The sequence below is a fragment of the Apium graveolens genome, chromosome 4 (genome assembly GCF_009905375.1).
Source record: "Apium graveolens cultivar Ventura chromosome 4, ASM990537v1, whole genome shotgun sequence".
Classification (NCBI taxonomy): domain Eukaryota; kingdom Viridiplantae; phylum Streptophyta; class Magnoliopsida; order Apiales; family Apiaceae; genus Apium; species Apium graveolens.
In genome coordinates, this window is record NC_133650.1 from 159,603,101 (window position 1) to 159,623,556 (window position 20,456).

At 33.5% G+C, this 20,456-nt stretch overlaps 1 protein-coding gene and 1 pseudogene across 5 annotated transcripts; both read right to left on the minus strand.

Annotated features, from left to right (window-relative positions):
- Positions 1–1,586: 1,586 nt before the first annotated feature.
- Positions 1,587–6,416, minus strand: LOC141720394 (protein PIN-LIKES 7-like). Of its 5 annotated transcripts, XM_074522783.1 has the most exons (12): positions 6,066–6,290; positions 5,882–5,969; positions 4,675–4,903; positions 4,484–4,563; positions 4,226–4,350; positions 3,970–4,091; positions 3,581–3,769; positions 3,381–3,500; positions 3,012–3,112; positions 2,852–2,904; positions 2,486–2,671; positions 1,587–1,960 (listed from the first exon to the last, which is right to left on the minus strand). In XM_074522783.1, exons 3-12 carry the CDS (start codon positions 4,807–4,809, stop codon positions 1,836–1,838), a joined length of 1,236 nt encoding a protein of 411 aa, XP_074378884.1. In that variant the 5' UTR covers positions 4,810–4,903; positions 5,882–5,969; positions 6,066–6,290; the 3' UTR covers positions 1,587–1,835. The 5 variants fall into 5 exon arrangements, with proteins under 5 accessions (XP_074378884.1, XP_074378886.1, XP_074378883.1 ...); XM_074522785.1 differs by lacking the exons at positions 5,882–5,969; positions 6,066–6,290 and adding an exon at positions 6,306–6,416; XM_074522782.1 differs by lacking the exon at positions 5,882–5,969.
- Positions 6,417–9,924: 3,508 nt separating this feature from the next.
- LOC141720395 (uncharacterized) lies at positions 9,925–18,476 on the minus strand (annotated as a pseudogene).
- Between the last annotated feature and the right edge of the window lie 1,980 nt (positions 18,477–20,456).

Sequence of the window (20,456 nt, forward strand, 5' to 3'; positions counted from 1 at the left end):
CTTACTTAAACAGGATAAATTAGTAATTACTGGAAGTCAGGACTTAAGGATATCAGTACTTATATTATCAAGAAATAATTATTAGAAGATGGATATCAGAACTTAAGTAGTGAAGGACGATCAGATAAGGACGGCTGATTAAAGGAAAGAAGATCGAGATAAATATAAGAAGAGATATGCATGAAGAAGGAATTCTATGAAGAATAGAATACTTGGAAGAAAAGATATCTGATTGATATATTTTAGGAAGCAGAATTATATTCCATATCAATTAGCGATTATCTTGTAACTGTGTAGTATATAAACACAGACATAGGGTTTACACTATAAGTGTTATCATATTCGAGAAGATTATTCATTGTAACCCTAGCAGCTCTCGTGATATTTGTTCATTACTGAGAGGTAACAGTTCCATACTGTAACAGAGTTTATTGTTTCAATAAAGTTTATTTTTTGTTACTTGAGTTATTAAAGTTCGATTTGATTGTACTTTACACTGTATTCACCCCCTCTACAGTGTGTGTGACCTAACATTATTTATAGTTAATTATTATAGAAAATTATTTTAACAATTAGTATTTAAAAATTTCTAAGAAAGATTCTAAAAAGAAAAATTATATAACGGATTTTGACTATCCAAATCTCGCGGCTTTTGGGCAAGGATACATTGGATAATGGAAGTATCCTTACTTCCCATTACAATCGACTCAAACTCATTTAACTTAAATGAGCCGAGAGATTTTGCCTCGTATAAGTTAATCGAGCAAGTCGAGTATACCCAAAACTTGACTACGTCCAACTCGAAACTCGTGGGTTTGACTCGATTCAAATTGAACTCGAAATTAGAGAGCTCGTTTATAACAATAATTGTAAAATTAATATATTTATAAATATCCAACCAAATTATTTTTCTTACTTTTTTTGTCATTTTGGAATATCATTAAATTAAGTATATCTTGATATTTGTAAGGTTCAATATTCTAAAAATATTTGTAAAAAATAAAAATATCAATATGGACAAAGCACCAATTACTGACTATAGTGAATATAAAATTGATCTAATAAGATCTTCACCCAAGTTAATATCATTATCTTAGATATATCTTGGATTGTTAGACATATTTTTTAAGAAATAAAAATATCCAACTCAGGACAAAGCATCTTACAAGTACTATAATAGTGATCTACTAAGGTCTCTAATAATATTTTTTTTTTTTGAAAATTTAGAATATCATTATATCAAATATATCTTGACATTCGTACGATTGAATCATTAAGAAATAATTTTTAAAATTTGGTTGACAAAAGTAAATAAATAAATAAAGTCCTGAACTCCCAAACTACCAGACTCGATTCGTTAAAGTCAGGTTCGCAAAATAACTCACGAGATCTCACGAGCCGAATCGACCAAACTCTTAAATAATCGAGTCGAGTTCGGCAGAGGTTTTAGATCGATTAAATAACAGTGGATGTTGAGTTCGTAATGGGGTACGCTGACGGCGTTTTCTCACTTTCTAAGCAACATACGAATTTTGTTTGTTAACAAAATTACTAAATTAGCGTAGAACACAAAATTAATCATAAAATAGGAGCAAACTACTTGAAAATGCATTCCCTCCTCAACGTGATTGTTCAAGATACTTTAATGTGCGTGATGATACTATCAAATTACATGCATAATTTATAAGTCCCCTCTAACATATAATCTATGCGCATGAAAAAGAAACAAAGAAACCCTGCAGATCTGGATCTGTAAAAATATGCCTTTAATTTTGTTAATTGATACAAAAGGCTAAAAGGGGATTCTATTGAGGGAGATGTCTATTTTTGGCGATTTAAGATAATATCCACATATATAATGTCGACCATAAAGTAATCGCAAAGGCTGCAACTATATAAGTCCATAGGAAGATGACTGAACACTCTGCTTGCCCAACATTGAATAATTGAGTAATTGTACCTGTATCATCATACATTTACAACTTAAGTTTAGCATTGCATGTAATGTTGGAAATTTGATATTTTTTAATCATGACAATATCCACTAAAACTATGCAGAATGTCCTCAACTGTGCGAGTTTAAAAGATTTCACTCTTAGTGCATGAAATTTGGCAGAAATATACAACAAATAATAATGCAGAACATACTATTTGAATTCTATTGTCTAGTTAGGTTTGTTGTTCATTTTGAAGGAATGAATTAAAATTCTGTGAAGAAAACTGAGGTGCAAAAGGAGGATGCAGGGTTGATAGTTTACAAAAATGTGAGGGATGAACTTTCCTATGATGAGATTTCTGAAGAATGCAGTGGAAGAAAGAAATGACCATTTCTTTTGGAATCAGAAGGAATGATATTTAATATACTTTTCACAGAATTAGTTTAAATATCATTTCACTCTTCCACCATTTTGTTCCTCCTAAGGGAAACCTAGAAACTGAGGGCCTCAAGTCCACAAGTCATTATAAACAAACAGAAGTTCCTTACCAATATTCATTGCAGGTGGAAGACTAAACTGAAGCATAAGCACAAAATGGAACAGTGGGTCTGATGGAAGCCAACCAAAGCTGCTAACTGCTTTGACCACACCAATCCCAACAATCGGAAGTATTAGGTACCGCACACAAAGTATTGCCACTATGACCACTGGTTTCATAGTCGCATCTCGAAAGCCTGCCACCATCATGTATTTATATTACTAAAAAATATTAATTCCTCAAATTGGTTCATCAGCAGTCTTTGTTAATTTGCAAAGCAGGAGAATCTGATCATGACGATAACATTCTTTTCTATACGCATGCGTGAAATGTTGCGTCAGAATGTGTTTTATGACAAGCAAAGCACTTTCTTTACCTTGTGTGAGGTTGCCTCCAAGTATTAGGGTGATGCAGGGTATGGTTGCATTCCTGCGTAACATGTTACAGTTATGCTACGGATTGGACAAACACAACTCATCGACTTCTACCGATCCTAATTTTTATATATAATCACAAATGAAGTAGCAAAAACTAACCCAAGTAATTCCACAGAGTCTTCAAGGACTCTAAGCGGAGCTTTATTGCCTATCATAAGATATTTAAGCCAAGGAATTGTCCCAAAGAGGAACCCGAGAATCTGAAAACAATGAAAGAGTTTCATGAAATTACTTGCTGTCATTCAACTCTGTACGAACTGTAGATATCACTCGATGTCATGTGAACGAAATACATCAGTTATTGTTATGTATATCTGTATATTATTATATACATGTACTACTCCATCTTGATACGGTTATGTAGAGTGTTTAATAAAAAATGACAATAAGACTTGTGATGATTATTCTTTAATTTTCTATTGAGAGGAAATTCATACCATAGCTGTATGACATGTGTAGAGAACTCACCATACCAATGGTCGGAGGTGCCATCAATTCCTCCAAGATCTGGTACATGACTCCTATAAATTTATTCCAGAGTGACTCTTGCTTGTGTTTCTGATTTCCGGCTGATCCTTGGTACACAATCTGTGAAGAAGTAAATGCTATTATAGAATATACCTAGTTATTAATAGATGATTCTACGATTCATAATGAAGCAAACTTACGGCAATGATTTTTGTGTCCTCTGCAGCCGACTCCTGAACTTGTCCATTCAGTAGTTGGGTCTTCTCATTTGCTTCTAAATCTTTATTGGCTGACATAATAGCCTCTTCAGATGCTTTTAAGGCATTGAATTTCATAGAAGAACTTCGTATTAATTGGTAAGTGTAAGTCCATATAAATAAACCACCAAGCTGCAAATGAAGAATGGTCACTTGTATATTTTGAGCTTGATATGAAGCGAGCATGTAAGAACTCCCAAAAAACAAAAAGTAAATCTATTCACCATATAATAATATCCAATTTCTTGTCATGTGACACTTAACAGTATTACTTGAAAATTTAATAAATTAACCACGAGTTTGTATAGTAAATTTGACAGAGCAGAACTTACTGCCATGGAGAAAGAAGAGTAAGAGAGGCCTTTAGAGGTGCAGATATTATGATCACCAAATGGGCTTCCTTCCTCGGCGCAAATCGCAGGAACAATTATGATGACAATGTTTCCCAAGTTTCCTAATACACACACGCACACATGACATATCAAGGAAAAAGTTGGAACCGATAATGACCACCTACTAAACACTGCACAACAATTGGTATATTACAATCAGATAAGCACACCAATTAGTTGAAGTCTATCATAATACCTGAAGAACACATAGCAATAACAAGACCCTCTAAATGTGGTTCTGGCCGAAGTAGTCTTACTGCAATCCATCCCAAAACCCCTCCAATTAGAAAGGTTAACCCAGCGTTAATCGGCATAAACCACCTTAAATAGAAGATGAGGAAGCGGACAGATATGTTAGGAAGACTACCTTAGAAGGTAAAATATGTTGCTGACTATAATATTTTGCCAACTACCTACAAATTCAGCCTTCCTGTTAATTAATATATGCAATTACCATGAGATAATATCTTGAAGGGTTACAGTCTCAGCTAGACTTGAATACAAAAGCGCAGGAGTAAACACCATAAAAACGATCTGCAATTCCACATACAGGGAGCTCAGACATCTTAAGAAAGGAGGCACATCATCACTGATATAATAAATGAAACGTAACATTTGTGCGAATTTTTGAAGTGCTGTGGACACCTTGTTGAGGTTCTTGCGGGTATCAGGGGGAAGAAGATTGAGATAATCAGTAGCCAGCAGAACTCCCAAAATGCTTATTAAAAGCACCTGTAATACTGGCATTGATGCCACTTCTAACAGCGTCCAGAACCCCATCTTTGTTTAATTTATTTGATATCGAGGAACAACAAGCAACAGCTTCCCTTCTTGATTGAGGGCTACGCTACGTCCACAGTCCGCAGCATTGAACCTTTTAGGTGTACACAGGTGTATAAATCTTCAGCAACATACATATAAATGCATAGTGATTGTATCCAGTATAAGGAAAGTACTAGGAAATTTCTAAGTAAAAACAGGACCCGACTTCACCATTTCGTCAGCTAGTATAAACTCAGAAAAAGTCAGAAAGACAAAAACATAGCAAAAATCATAAACCAACAATCCTGCCCTGACCACTCAACTCAACTCAACTCTACGAAGATCTGCAATTTCACAACTTTAGTCTGTAGTTAAATGGCCTATTTTTTAACTCCAATACAACTGTGTGTACATAAATCTCCCAGTTTAGTTATCTGTACGAAAAAGTAGTAGTAACATAGTAACTTACTTTACTTTGATCTTATTTCAGTCCTCATATGCATCAACTTTTCATGCTTTCGATTCTTCATTTGTCTCTTTTAATAATTGGGTTAGTTAGAGGGGAGCTGTTATCATAATTTTCAACCAAACCAAAAGACCCTATAGAGGAAAAAGATCGTTTTTGTTGCCTTTGCCTAATCAATATTGACTACTGCACAAATATCAGGATTGTATATCATGTGTGTTACTGATGGCCACATATAAGAAAGGACCTACACACAACTAGGAAGATAGCCCATTATTATTATTTCCCTTTCAGTAATTTTAAGAGTTTAGTTTGTACATGCTTTTTTCTTGAGTGAATTCAAATAAACATGCTTCATACAACAAAGAAAATTAGTTCCTCATTATTTTGTCCGCGAAAGCAAAAGTATCTTTTATAATAAACAAAAAATAAACAGAAGCCAGCAGAAATAGAAGTCAGGATTAATCCCTGGGAAGCAGACTCCAGAGTCCAGATATAGAAAAAAACAAGATGCAATTAGTATGAAATTATAATATTTATCTATAAGATTAGGCACATAAGCTTAGACAAGAAGGCATAAATGAATAGAAGACAAGAAGCAATTGGTTGCATGCAGATACAGACAGATATTAATAATGTTTATATGCCAGTGCTTGTGCTTTTGAGAAGCGGAACCAGGATTCTAAAAATTCAGGCGCACCGCAGTCCGCAGCTGAGAAGTGTGAACACAGAAAATCTTAATTTTAAATTTACCAAACATGAAACATGTTTATATCAAGTTCCAAGAAAAGAGAGGGGAAGAAATTACCAGGGAAAAAATGGGAGTGAGAAATGAAGTTGATTAGAGATGTGTAGAAGACTTTTGAATTAGCAAGAGAAAGGAGGGGAGGAAGGAGAGTAGATATTTGGACATATATACTACCACTGATACCTCCGTTGGAGTTGGCAAATTATGGGGACTACTATTGCGACTTGCAGTACGTACATATGTGCATATATAGCATAGCAACCAACTAGTATAAGAGATACAGAAGACCAACTCATTCACCTCTTCTACTCTCCAATTTTTTGTCAGCTGTACAACGTTGCGTGCACCACTAAACATGGATCTTGATAAGTTTGTATGTATGTAAGAAAAATGCATGACCCATCTTTTCTTAGTGTTTCTTTTTTATTTAAAAAATAATTTCATGTATAATGAGGGGTATTCTAAAACTTCCCGATTAACTCTCAAAGATATTGATCGATTCAATTTTTGAAATTTGGTTAATCTTTATAAATTATTTTTGAATTGTATATTTATTAGAAATGAGGCTAATATATTAAATAATATTAAAATAAATGATGTTTGTTGTGATAAATTCTCAATTTGCTGATTAATTCCTAATCAGAATCTAAACTAATTAATTCTGATTCCTGATTTTTACAACCATAATTTTGATAAATTTTACATCTAAAATATTATGATAAATTCTTAAATATTATTAAAATAAATGATGTTTATTGTGATAAATTCTCAATTTCCTGATTAATTCTTAATCAGAATCTAAACTAATTAATTCTGATTCCTGATTTTTACCACCATCATTTTGATAAATTTTACATCTAAGACAAGACAAAACAGTAGAATGCACTTAAATTTTGCAGAGGCATAAAAAATGAAAGTGGGTTCATAGTCCATTTGTATTGAGGGTAGAGCTGGCCAAGTGTGCGGTCCGTGCGTGCCGGGCCGGGCCGCACACGGGTTGAACACTCGGTAAGTGAACACTGAACCGGACCGCTGAATTACGAATCGGGCTCGGGCCGGGTTTGAACCGTGATTACAGGATTCGTAACCGGACCGTAAGAATTCACGAACCGGGCCGTGCGGGTTGAATCACGAACCGGGCCGTGCGGGTTGAGCCGTGTGCACCGGGCTGGTATTAAAGCTCATTTTTTCGATCAATCACTGCTTCACCAGTGCTGCTGAAACGAATCGAGCGGTTGAAGAATCACTGCAATCTCAGTTTTAGTTTGGAGATAATTACTAAAACAGTTCAAGTACTCTATTTCCTTGCTGTTTGATCTAGATTTGTGATTTCTGAAGTTGTTGAAGTGACTGTTAAGTGAATTCTAGTTGCACTTAGCTCGTTTCCAGTAGATTTAGTTGTTTTACTGTATCCATAGTAGAAAATCATAAATGAATTAGTTGTACCTTATATACCTGGTAGATTTAGTGTACTGTGGATTTAGTGAATTGGAGGAAGATGGAAGTTACAGAGATTTGTTGTTAAGTTCAACTATGAGCACCAAGTGTTTGATAAACTGACTGAGAAAATCATTGAAAGGAGATAATGACTTACAACACTAGGAATGCTTCAAAAGCAGGCCTGAGATAAGAGTTCTCAGAAGAGTCCTGTTAAGATAATGCATCAAAATTTCCAAGGTTTTATGTAAGGACAAGATGAAAAGTTTGAGAAGTTGCAAGAACAGATTGGATTATTATTGAGAGGATTGAATGGACTGATGAATTCTCAGAATGAAAGAAGAAACAAGATGTTGTGCGGGCCGGCTCGGGCTGTGCGGGCTGGCTTGTCGTGCGGCTCGTGCGGGCTTGGCTCGTGCGGGCTCGTGCGGGCTCGTGCGGTCCCGGGTTCTAAAATTGGTATTCGTGTTCGGTTCACCTGAATTACCGAGCTGTGCGGGTTTGAACCGGCCCGGTTCGGTCCGAATTTTTTACGGTTTCGGTACGAACCGGTCCCGAATGAGCGGTTCAAACCCGCCCATTTGGCCAGCTCTAATTGAGGGCATCACACTTGGTCCGGACATGCACAAAAGCTCATCGGGCTGAGTTTTGATCGGACCTTAAAAATTCCAGTTTTTAATCGGCTGATCTTTTCGGGTTTTGACTTTAATCGGGCCGGGCCGGTCTTTTCAAAAATATTAGAACCCATTTGGATTCTCGGGACAGCCTAGTCGGGCTTTTTTTCAGACCGGATCGGATCGGATCGGGTTTTTTTCTAATTTAAATCGGATCAAATTTTATTAGAGATTTCAAAGACTACATGTGTTAGCAACTAGATCATCGTAAAAATGTATAAGTTTGTATGAAATATTTTATGAAAACATTACTTCGTTGAAAAAATTTAAGTTCGGCAAAAAATAAACATGTTTATAGAATAATATGTTTTATCAATGTCATCCAAATATATATAATGTACTTACTATATTTTCTTTCATTATTTGTGCAAAAAAATATACAAATAATATTATTAATCACGAACATGTAAATATATTTATGTTTAAAGTATTATTTATATTTATAATAAATGTAAATTCAGAAATATATAACAAAATATATTAGAATAATCAGATTTTAACTGGATTTTTTCGAGTTTTTAATCGGGTCGGGCCGAGTCGAAGCTTGGGCTTTTAACTGGGCCGGGCTTTGCCTAAAAATATAGGGTCCGTCGAGGCCCTAAGCTCGGGCCGGGATCGGATCAGGCTTGACTGGGGTTTGATCGAATTGGGCCGGGCCAAATTTTCGGTTCCGGACTTTTTGTGCATCTCCAACTTGGTACGATAAGGTAGTCTTCCAGGGATTCCCTTGAATGAAATCAATAAGCGTGATTCACAACCCATGGTCACCAATGTCATTACAACCACAAGGACCACAAGTGGTAGTATCTCAACACCAATAATGCAGATATGGAGGATCACGGTCCACAATGGTGTCTCCAAGATACCCGACTTTTCATCATAAACTAATCATCAATCACAAGAGACACTGTTTTCATGTTTGTTTTCAATCTGATTGTACATTGATTCATACTAGCGGATAGCATCCTGCGATTGATCTCGCAAGGATACTTCCACCTGACTTTTATCAGCTCAACTTCATGATTATTATTTTGAGTTAATTACATTTTGCAGCACCTACCATTCATTAAATAACAAAACTATATATTTATTTTCAAAAATACAGTTTGTAACCCCTAACTTTAGACATCAAATACAATATGCATCCCTTTAACCATTTTGTTAAAAATATTTATATTGTGGAGGCTAAAATTGAAATTTGGCAAAATATTTAAATAATAATTTTAATTTTTTTTAAATTAAACTAAAATTTAGAATTTCAAATTACAAAAATAATATTAATGTCAATTATTTTATTATTGAGTATAATTTTTAAATTTTAAAATATATATATATTTAGAAACTTTATGATTATATATATAAATATATATTTTGCTTAATAAATATATTTTAAGTAATTAGCATTATGATTAATTTAGATTATTACTAATAGAAAATAACTATAATTTTTTTCATGTAAAAAATGCATTAAAATAAATATTTTAATTAATTTAAAATTTTAGTTATTAATATTAACATCTCAATTTCAATTTTATAATTGTAAGGGATGCATGTTATAATTGATATTGAAAGTTAAGGGTTGCAAACTGTATTTTGCAAATTATGTGTAGTATTATGATTTTAAATGAAAGGTGGGGATTGCAAAGTGCAATTAACTCTTATATTTTAGTCAACTTGTGCTTTGCTACATAATTAGCTCAACTTTAAGTGCTACGTTTTCTTATCTTTCGGCCTATACACATCTTTCATTTCAACATTATTTTTATATAGCTACAACGATTTTTATTTCTTTTTTTTATTTTTTATACTAAAATCAAACAAATTTATAATATAAAATCATACCATAAGTCTATAGTTTTATCTCTACAAAAACAAACTGTGAAAGTGGCAATTAGGCGACTAGTCATTTACCAATGCAACCTAAGCCAGTAACTCACCCTTTCTATCATAGATCAACAAATCACTCTTCATCTCCGCTACCGTCTCCAAACATGGAAGCCATTTTCATTGCCAGATTCGCTGCCATTTCTCTCTGAAAATCTGGCATCAACCTCAAACTATCACGCATGGTCCCAGTTTCAGACATTAATTGTTCCAAATTATCCAACGCATAAGGTGTATCCTCATCAGATTCTGAAGCTTTTTCAGATACATCTGCTATAGAACTTTCTTCATTATCAATCTCTAACTGCAAGGCAGACACTAATGTTGAGGGCTGCAGCTCCCCGGCTGACCTATTGTTTCTCTCTGCTACACTAGTCTCTGTAACAAGGCTTTGATTGAAAGTATCACCTCCTGATGTAAAGTGATTAGCAGAAACCCAATTTCCATTTGTGTCATCACATTGTTCTGCAGAACGAGCAGATAATATTTCATACTCGACTTCAAAGTCTGAGTCTTCTTCTGACAATTCTGGCATCAATTACAAGCATCAACCATCAGATACGTTCTAATAAAAGATTACATCAAGATATAATTGAAGGAAAAAATGACCAAACCTTGCTTCTCATGCAATGAATGTTGAACAATCCTATTCCCAGATTTTAATATCATTCCTGGCCACATATGAGCAGAAGAGAGGGCTCCATGGATCCTCTCTAAACCCTGTGAATCACCATCAACAGATAAACCTATGAAAGGAAAATTGTCAAGTTGGTAGGAAAGAAGATCAGTAAACTTGAGCACGTAGGGTGTTTCACAAGCTATATAGATATGAACTTGGCCAGTTAGCAAATCACAAAAGCTAAATTTCATCTACTTTGTAGTCCGTTTGGTTTATACAATGATAATGTAGTCCATAGAATACGTAATGGATTTAAATTAGGGAAGTAGTCCAAGGGGAACATTGGCTACACAGCCAGTTCGCACAAAACTTAAATTTCAGCCATTTGATTAGATAATAGAAGGCTGAGATATACGCTTTAATAAATTTTCGTGCGAAATAATGTATTAGTTTAATGATTAAATATATCAGACGTCTGAAATATAGACTTCCATTAAACTTTCCGCACCAATTAGTCGCGGTAGGGAAGTCATTCGATTAGGCGCCAACAGTATTCAGCAGCTTAAAGGTGCAGACTGTAAGCCCTATTCAAATCAGATAGGTGCAGAGAGGGTAATTGATCGAATTTTGAGTTCTGCAAGCAGCAAGAATCTCCTTTCTTGAATAATAAGGTTCAGAATATTTCATGAAACTTTAAATTTCAGTTGTCTAATATTGAACGCGGCTAACGGCCTAGTTTGCGCAACTGTCCCAGTGAATACACTCTCCCTTTACCAGTTCCTTGTACCAATACTGATAATCAATATGATTGTATAAACCTTTAACTATTGGGGAAACTCAGAAAGTTTTTTAAAGAATTTAATAAACAATAAGACTGCATAACTAGTCACGGGTGACTATTTTTAAAATGTAGGTGAAAAGTTATCACAGACTTGTAGCATGTCTACCTGGTATACAATTATATGATAATCTGCATTCTGACCTGCCAGAACAGATTTCAGCCTGCATGTATGAAAGATGTGTCCACCTGCATTTAGTTGTCTACCTTTTGTGAACTACTATAAACTAAATGAGGTAATAGTTGCTAACTCTAGGTCTGCTGTTTATAATGACATCAGGTGCTACGCCCTACCTTTTGTGATCTAGTTCTACTGCTTTCTTAATAATGAATATTGGAAGACAAAGGTCCTTATAGAGACTCTATGTACTTTAGCTCTAACCATATTAATATTTATGAAACCTTGTTTATGAGAAACGCAAAGGTGCCTGTCACCTAATTTGAAGAGGGAGTAGAAAACGTGCAGGGAAAGCACATGGCTTTGGTAAATAAATAACAGTTATAAATGCTACTATGGACTGAGAATGATGAATCACTATCATTGGGGCCTACGAAACTCCAATTACAACTGGTAAATACATAATGCAGTAAGGCCTTACATTTGTCAAAATCAGAGTTTGATGCACAAGCTTCCACATATTCAATGTTGTGTTGGAAGCACCATCCTGACAGGAATTTTTTATCTGCCATGATGATTCTTCAGCTCCTAATAAACTATTTCCTTCCGTTTCTGATATTCCATAATCTAACTCTGAAATAGCGTGACCCCAGGATTCTTCAAGTTTCTGTAAACGTCTCCTGTATCCAGCATGTGCTGAATGACCTGAAAGAAGATCCACTTTGTTTCCAATGCATAACAAAATGTCAAAATTTAGAATATATGTGTGTGAAACCCATTCCTTAAGTGCATCGAGAGATGATAGCTGTGTATAAGAGACACAGACCACATTAACATCTGATGCTGCATTGTACAGTTTACAGCAGCTACTGCTACTGAAATAAATGTTCTATGAACAAGTAAAAGAAAGAGTTTAAATATCAAAGTGGTCACTCAACTTAAGCGCATATATCAATTTTATCATCAAACTTAAAGGGGTATCATTAGAATCACTAAAGCCAAAATATATATCAAAGGGATACCTCTAAATATGTGATTAAGAATTATAAATTACTCCCTCCGTCCCACTGGATTCTTTATATAATTTTTTCTGATGCTTGACACGTATTTTAAGACTACTATAAAATATAGTTCTATAATTTTTTTTTAAGATTTTTCTTTCTGGGTATAAAAGTTTAAACACTATATTTGTATTTAAAAAAAATAAAAATATTTAGGGAACCATGTTTTACGGGAGCCTTAAAATACGTGTCGATTCCCCGCCCCCCCAATGTAAACAACTCAGTTTCACTGAGGGAGTATATTAATTGAGTTTTATAAATATTTTTGTATGCTACATGTAAAGTTATGATAGCTACTATTTAAGATAATATATCTAGATTTTATAAAATTTGAATACTAATTATTTTTATTTAAATAAAAAATAACCACAAAAATAAAAATAATTAGTATATTTATTTTAAAAAAATATAACTATATTATCTAAAATACAAGGATTCATAACTTTACGTTTGATTATGGTAACATTCAAGAAATATGCAAAGAACTGTATAAAAACATTTTTTAGTTTTTAAGCACATATTTTGGAGGTATCTGTTTGATATTCCGTCTGAATGATACCCCGTTAAGTTTGTGACAAAATTGATATATGCCTTTCGGTTAAGTGACCACTTTGATATTTAACCCAATAGAAAAGTGGTAAGGTAATGAGACGAACATTATTAATGTCAAAGACCATAACCAAAGCAGCCAGTCTATCAAATACTGGAAGAGCTTCTACTGAAAATTCATCTTGAAGATGAGCCATCCACGAAGAAACATCAGCTGAGTAATACTTTGTGTCAATAGTCCACCTGTTTATAAAAGCTTACATTAAATTGGATATTTTACATCAAGAAAGAACTACAATGCAGCAATAATAAAAAGATATATCACCAGATGGGTAATGGGTTCATCCATTTAAAGAAGATGAAAATTATCAAATTTACCCATATGCAAGTAAATCACGTGATGAGTCAAAGGCATCTTCAGAATCTACAGAGAGTAGTCCTGCCATTTATTCAGACTGCTCAGCATACCAAAATGATCTAAACTTGACTTATCAATAATAGCGAAACATCACCCCTCTTCCGAATTTGAAGATGTAGCCTTGAGAACGAACAGGACAATGCAAAAATGAAAAGCCGTTCAAGAAACAAACAAGATGTAAACAACCAGGGGCGGACACACCATAAGACCATGGGTGGCCATGCCCCCCCCCCCAACTTTCCCCTGATACCATAACACCATTACACCTTATTCATCAGATAATTTGTAGAACACTGATCTGGCCCCTCCCATATGTCTGAATATATCCCATACATAAACACAAAACAACAACATTAAGACAGAGAAAGCTCACTTACAAGTTTTACACGAAAGCAAGTGTCAATTCCACGCCTCTAAAAATACTATCTTTATTTGCTTCAACTCATTTGATATAATATTAGTACTGTGCTATACTGATATAATACTAATATAACTGTTTTCCTATTATATAATATTATTTTTTTATGTCATAATTTTTTTGGCCCCCCTCGGGTTTCATTCCTGCGTCCGCCCCTGTGAACAACAACCTTACAACCAAGACCGATACCAAATTATACATCATTAACTGATGAAGCAGCATAACTTAAGCTTAGGTGCAAGTTATCCACGAGTAGCAGTGTCATGACTTAAAAGGTATTTCACACATCATTTACTGTTTTGCAGAACTTGTACTAACGTTAGTCTTATCATAACATCCTCAAGAAAACTGTAAGAATCATGAATACCGCTACTCCCTCACATGTCATATTCTTTTGTAAGGCCACATATAGAAGAGTTGTCTTCAACACAATCAATTTACAACTCCACATATAGCACAACAGAAAACTGTAAAGGCCGCAGATGTTCTATTACAGTTAATTACAAATATTCTGACTCAATTGCTAAGAATTATGTTCCACTACACCATGTTATAGCCTAAAAACTCCCTACTGATCACTACTTAGTACAAATCACCAGTCACGATCCTAAAATTCATCATCACAGTCACAGTCCTACAAATTATCTTAACAAACACATTCGATAACGGGTTTTCTTTAACAAACTTCCAATTTGATCATACAACAAAATTCCAACTCCCCCAATTCAGCATATAAAAATATCCCAAGTTTGAAGATTTAAAAAAAGAAACAAAATTAAAAGACTTCATTTTGTCAAAACCCCAAAAACGATATTACGTCATTTAAACAGATCCAAAACTCACTAAATCATAAAACAGAAAACGTATACACATAATAATACACACGTTTATATATAATAAAACTCACGGGAGATGATGGTGCGTTTGCCAACGTTAGGGGAACCAATAAAGAAGATCCCAGGTCTGTTTTGAAGATCAACATAAACTCTTTTTGCTGCTGCTTCTTCCATTTCAATAGTTTAACCAACTCTCGGATACTCGCACTACCCTTTCAAAAGTGAACCCGGACCTGTTGGTCAGGGGATTTATATATTTTCAGAAGAAGATGAAAAAATGTGAGAAAAGATAAAATTACGCTCACATTAATTTTTTATTGCTCAGAGGCGGTTTTATCTTTTTTACATTATTTTTGCTTTTTGCTCCAGAATGAAAAATCTTGCTCTGGACGTTAATATTATGTTCTGAGTTAAACTCCAACCAGCATAACAGTATTTGCGAGGCACGATGATAAGTATAGTAATGTTTCATTATGCAAAGTTTATAATTTTTGAATTTTCAATTTGGACTCGTTTTGCACTATACGAAAATAGTCAATATGTATTATCCAATACATATCATTGTCAAAAACAACAAATATTAAATATATTTTTATTATCGGTATATTTGGAAAAGATGTTAAAGGGGGTTTAATACTTTTTTTTGTCAGAGAAATATAAAATCTCGAAACATAGATTATACCGAGATACAAAATAAAAAAATGAGTTTTCTTCATAAAATAAAGTTTATTATCTAACTGAAGGTCATGCATGATGGCCCCGGAAATTTAGACAATAACGCCTTAAGGTCTAAAAAGAGAATACCCGATAAATAAAAGAAAAGTATGATCACTTATATGAAGTAGATGCTGAAGTAGACTACTCGTAGATTAATCCAAATTTTCGACTTTCGAATCTAGTCCAGCTAACATTTTGTTCAAAGACCATACCTGAATAGGATAACAAAAAAATTTAGTCACTTAAATAATTTCGGTCAGAGATGTAGATTCAATTAATACATAAATTCAATTTGATAACATAATTATAATATACGTGGAAATATTAACATTATGTAAAAATTTCACCAAAGAAAATTCATTTAGTTAGATACATTAAAATATTTGAATATGTTTCAAATATAGATATATTTCAACTTTCGTGACCCTTGGACATTATTAAATACTGACATATGTTTAACCTAAAAAATAAAACATTTTTAAATTATAAGTTCGAGATGACCACTACCATAATATACAATGGTATATGCCATCAAATCCAATGTGGTACAATATACCCTTCGAAAGGCACCATACAATGGTATACACCAGCAAATCCAATTTGGTACAATAATACCTCTTAAAAGGCACACGACAATGATATACACCACCAAACCCAATTTGGTACAATACTACCTCTTAAAAGGCACAAAATAGTGATATACACCATCAAACCCAATTTGGCACGACTTTACCTCTTAAAAAGCACAAGACAATAAATTAAATATATATATATATGACTCAAAACACAAATACAATGAATTAACACAAAAATACAAAAACTGGCCAAAGTTTTAAATACTAAAACTTTAGTAAATAAAATATAATAATAAAGCCTAATTAAAAGTCAACACAATCAAGTGAGATTAAAAGAAATTAATGCATTAAATATCAAAATAAATTTTAAACCCAACCTGCAAAAATTAAAAGCAATTGATATCCGCTTAACTAAATAGACAGTTACAAAAATACAACTAAAGAAAGATAAACACAAATAAACTACCACATTGATCTAAAAAAGAAACCATTTAAATGTCTACAAAAATAGCTTTTAATCAAGGTACTGAATGAGATTATCATGTCAAAATCAATCCAATCAATTGCCAAGATTATTGTAACTCCACTGATTAAATAAGTCATAATTGACTGACTAATTAATATGAAAATAAAAATAATCAATTAATATACTAATTACGATTCAAATTCAAAGATTCCCTACCTTAAAAATTACATCAAAGAAATATTTTAAGTTATGTAACTTCCTAGTAAAAAGGAACAATTATGACAACAATATATGTAGAATTAAAACTTGTGTACAGAACATAACTAAATTACCAAAACTCTAACCAAAATTTAGCACAACTAGATGCAAAAATTTGATATAGAAAGAAAAGACAATAATTAATCATTATTTCTACAAAAATAAAATTAAATATCCTTTTAAAAAATTAAATTCAATCTTAACCATGAAGATACATAACTGAAAATAATCAATGACAAATAAAAAGAAATTAAACCTAATTACATTGATACCTTTGATTACGAAGCCAATAGATAATGCACAAATTAAGAAACTGAAAATGCATGCCTTAAATCTCGACTAACACATCACGACAAACTAATTACTAGCAAAATCACCATAGTTAAATGCAATAAACAATAACCTAATACAAAAAAAGCAACTATAACAACATAAATTTAAACTGAAATATTTAGTACAAGAGAATACAGAAACGAGGAGAACACTAGCTTAACACACTAACCAAAATAATTTCTCTTGAACAAAACCAAAACAATTAGAATGGACAAGGACCCATCTCCATAATAATGTTTTTACATAATTTTTACAATGGAAACAACCTTAAACCAAATAAAATAAAGGAAACTTCACACTAACCAAAATAATTTCTCTTGAACAAAACCAAAACAATTAGAATGGACAAGGACCCATCTCCATAATAATGTTTTTACATAATTTTTACAATGGAAACAACCTTAAACCAAATAAAATAAAGGAAACTTGAAAAAGATAATCAGAAAACAATAAAACAGGTCAGAGTTGGCGTACCTTGGTCCTAGATCGGAGTATATTGTTTGTATGAATTATGGGAAGTTTTTGATTTAATTTACAAATTAACATGTCTTGTTTGTATACAGGATGTTGTTTATCTTTTTTACCAAACAGCTTGAATTCCTGGATAATGAAGCTGCCACAACCAACCATTTCCTTCCTCATATATCTTATACATGAAGAGTAGATTGGACTAGTATTAATCAAGGTCTTGTGACAATTCTATCTACAATTATAGAAACACCCAGAAGGCTTGTATCCACAAAGTTTAGAGCATCCCAGGAAACAATCCGATTTGAGACTCCGCTGAGTATGGTAAAAAAATTGTTTTTGATAATTAAAAAAGATAGTTTTCAATTTAACACTTTAAATTTTTAAAATTTTGTGGCTCGAGTCCACCGGGGGTAAATCCTGCATAACTCGAAATCCTCAAAGTAAATACACATAGCAACCACGCCCTATATATTATATTACCCTCATTTCGTCATGGAAGCGAAGTGTGTGTTGAAAAACCTAGGGTTAATGGATAAGCAAACGGAAAAAGAGAAATCAAGTCGGCGATACAAAGATTCCGATCGCGATTGAGATCACCATCACAAGCACCATAGCTCCAAGCACAAATCTCGAGACGACGAGAAGCACAGATCGAGAAACGACCGAGAGAGCGATCGTGAGCGGCGAGAGAGATCGTACGAGTCGCGAGATGAGCGAGAGAGGATTAGAGAGAGATTTTGATTAGAGAAATAGTTTCACATTTTTCAGTTCAGTTGGTTAATAATACATCCTCATATTTTAACTTAGAATAACTATTTAGGGCTTTGATCAAAAAAAAAAAAAAAAAAAAAAACTATTTAGGGCTATATATCTAGGGCGCTAAGTAGCGCTCCACTTTGTCCGACTATTTTAGTTATTATTTATTTTTACACATATACTGAGAACTTAATCATCCTCAGCAATTGAGGACCACAAGTTATTTTCACCCTTGATCAAATAAGTGTGCTTACAAGAGTTTCGATTATGATAACAAGAAAGAAGTTGTTATGTATATGTTGTATACTTGATGATTTCATGAACAAAACATCTTAGTAGATTTTACTAAGTGAAATAATGTAGCACTCGACGGATAAGATTTATAGTCCCGACGGATGACTCATTATAGTCCCGACGGATGATGACTTATTATTCATCGAGTGAGTAGCTTATGTAACAATAAGTATGTAGCACATTTCTGCATTCACCATTGTATAGATTCTGTAAGTAGTATTCAAGTCATGTTGACTTTAACTAGATATGCAGAATATGTTGATTAATTGTACATAGATGATGTCTTGTAATTCTGCATAAATGAAATGAAGTCAAGTGCCAGTTTGCTACCCGACGGATAACCTACAATGAAGTCGACGGATGATCAATAACTCGACGGATAATCAATAACTCGATGGATGATCATGAACCCGACGGATAAAGAATTCAAATATCTGTTGACAGTGAGAACACAGTCACATGCGTCGAGTGGATGCAAATGGAATGTGGTAGCTTATTCAACTGGGTTTTCGAGAACAAAGAAGCATTGTCATTTCCATGCTATTATGAAGATATTCAAAGATGCTGGAATAGAGTAATGAAGTAGCATTGTAATAGATTAGATAGTTTTTGTTTTATTATCTTGTCTTATTACTTTATAATCTTGGTGATATATAAACCAAGTAGTAGCAACTAAGACACTATCGATCTAAGCAAGAAAGCAGAGAAACATTTGTAAGCAGGATTCTTAGCATTTCTCTGTAGTCTTAGAAGTTCAATTGTTGTAAGCAGCTGTGAGTATTTCTGCACACAGAGTTCTCTCTATATATAATATATATCTCTGATGGAATCATTCAAATCCACCAGAAAGTTTTTAAAGACTTTTGTTTTTAATTATTTGTGTTTTGATTCAGTTAAGTTTTTTTTCCGTATTGTGCTAATCAATACACTTATATTTATATTTGAGTTAGAACATTTTATTTCAAGAAAAAGTTTCAAGAATTCCATTCAACCCACCTTCTGTAATTCTTGTCATATTCTTAAGGGACTAACAATTGGTATCAGAGCAAGCTCTTAACTTACAAAGAGTTTAAAGATCAAAACAATACAGCAAGATGAACAAGAAGGATGTTGGAGTCAAGATCCCTTTTCTGGATAAAGATAATTACCATCATTGGAAGGTAAAGATACATCTTCATTTGTTTTCTCAGGATGAGGCCTATGTTGACTGCATAAAAAGAGGCCCTCATGTTCCGATGAGAGCAGCAACAGGAAACGAGCCATCAGTCCCCAAGCCAAGGCATGAATGGTCTGATCCTGACATTGAACAAGTCAGGAAGGATAAAAAGGCCATAAACATCCTGTTTAATGGAGTTGATGGAGATATGCTTGACAACATTATCAACTGCAAAACTACCAAGGATGTTTGGGATACAATATAGATAATATGTGATGGCACTGAGCAAGTTAGAGAAAACAAGATGCAGCTCTTGATTCAGCAATATGAGCATTTTCACAATGAAGAAAGTGAGTCTCTCACTGACATTTTTAGTAGGTTTCAGAAATTACTAAATGCTCTAAAGTTGCATGGATCAGACAAAAGACTCCAATCTGAAATTCCTTAGATCTCTTCCAAAGGAATGGAAACCAATGACAGTCTCATTAAGAAACTCACAGGATTATAAGGAGTTTACTTTAGAGAGACTGTATGGCATCCTGAAAACATATGAGCTTGAAATAGAGCAGGATG

Coding starts and splice junctions, on each gene's coding strand:
- LOC141720394 (XM_074522785.1), bottom strand. CDS start 4,809: ATGGGGTTCTGGACGCTGTTAGAAGTGGCATCAATGCCAGTATTACAG. Junction 4,351..4,483: donor CTTCAAGATATTATCTCATG/GTAATTGCATAT, acceptor CTTCTATTTAAG/GTGGTTTATGCCGATTAACG. Junction 1,961..2,485: donor TCCACCTGCAATGAATATTG/GTAAGGAACTTC, acceptor ATGATGATACAG/GTACAATTACTCAATTATTC.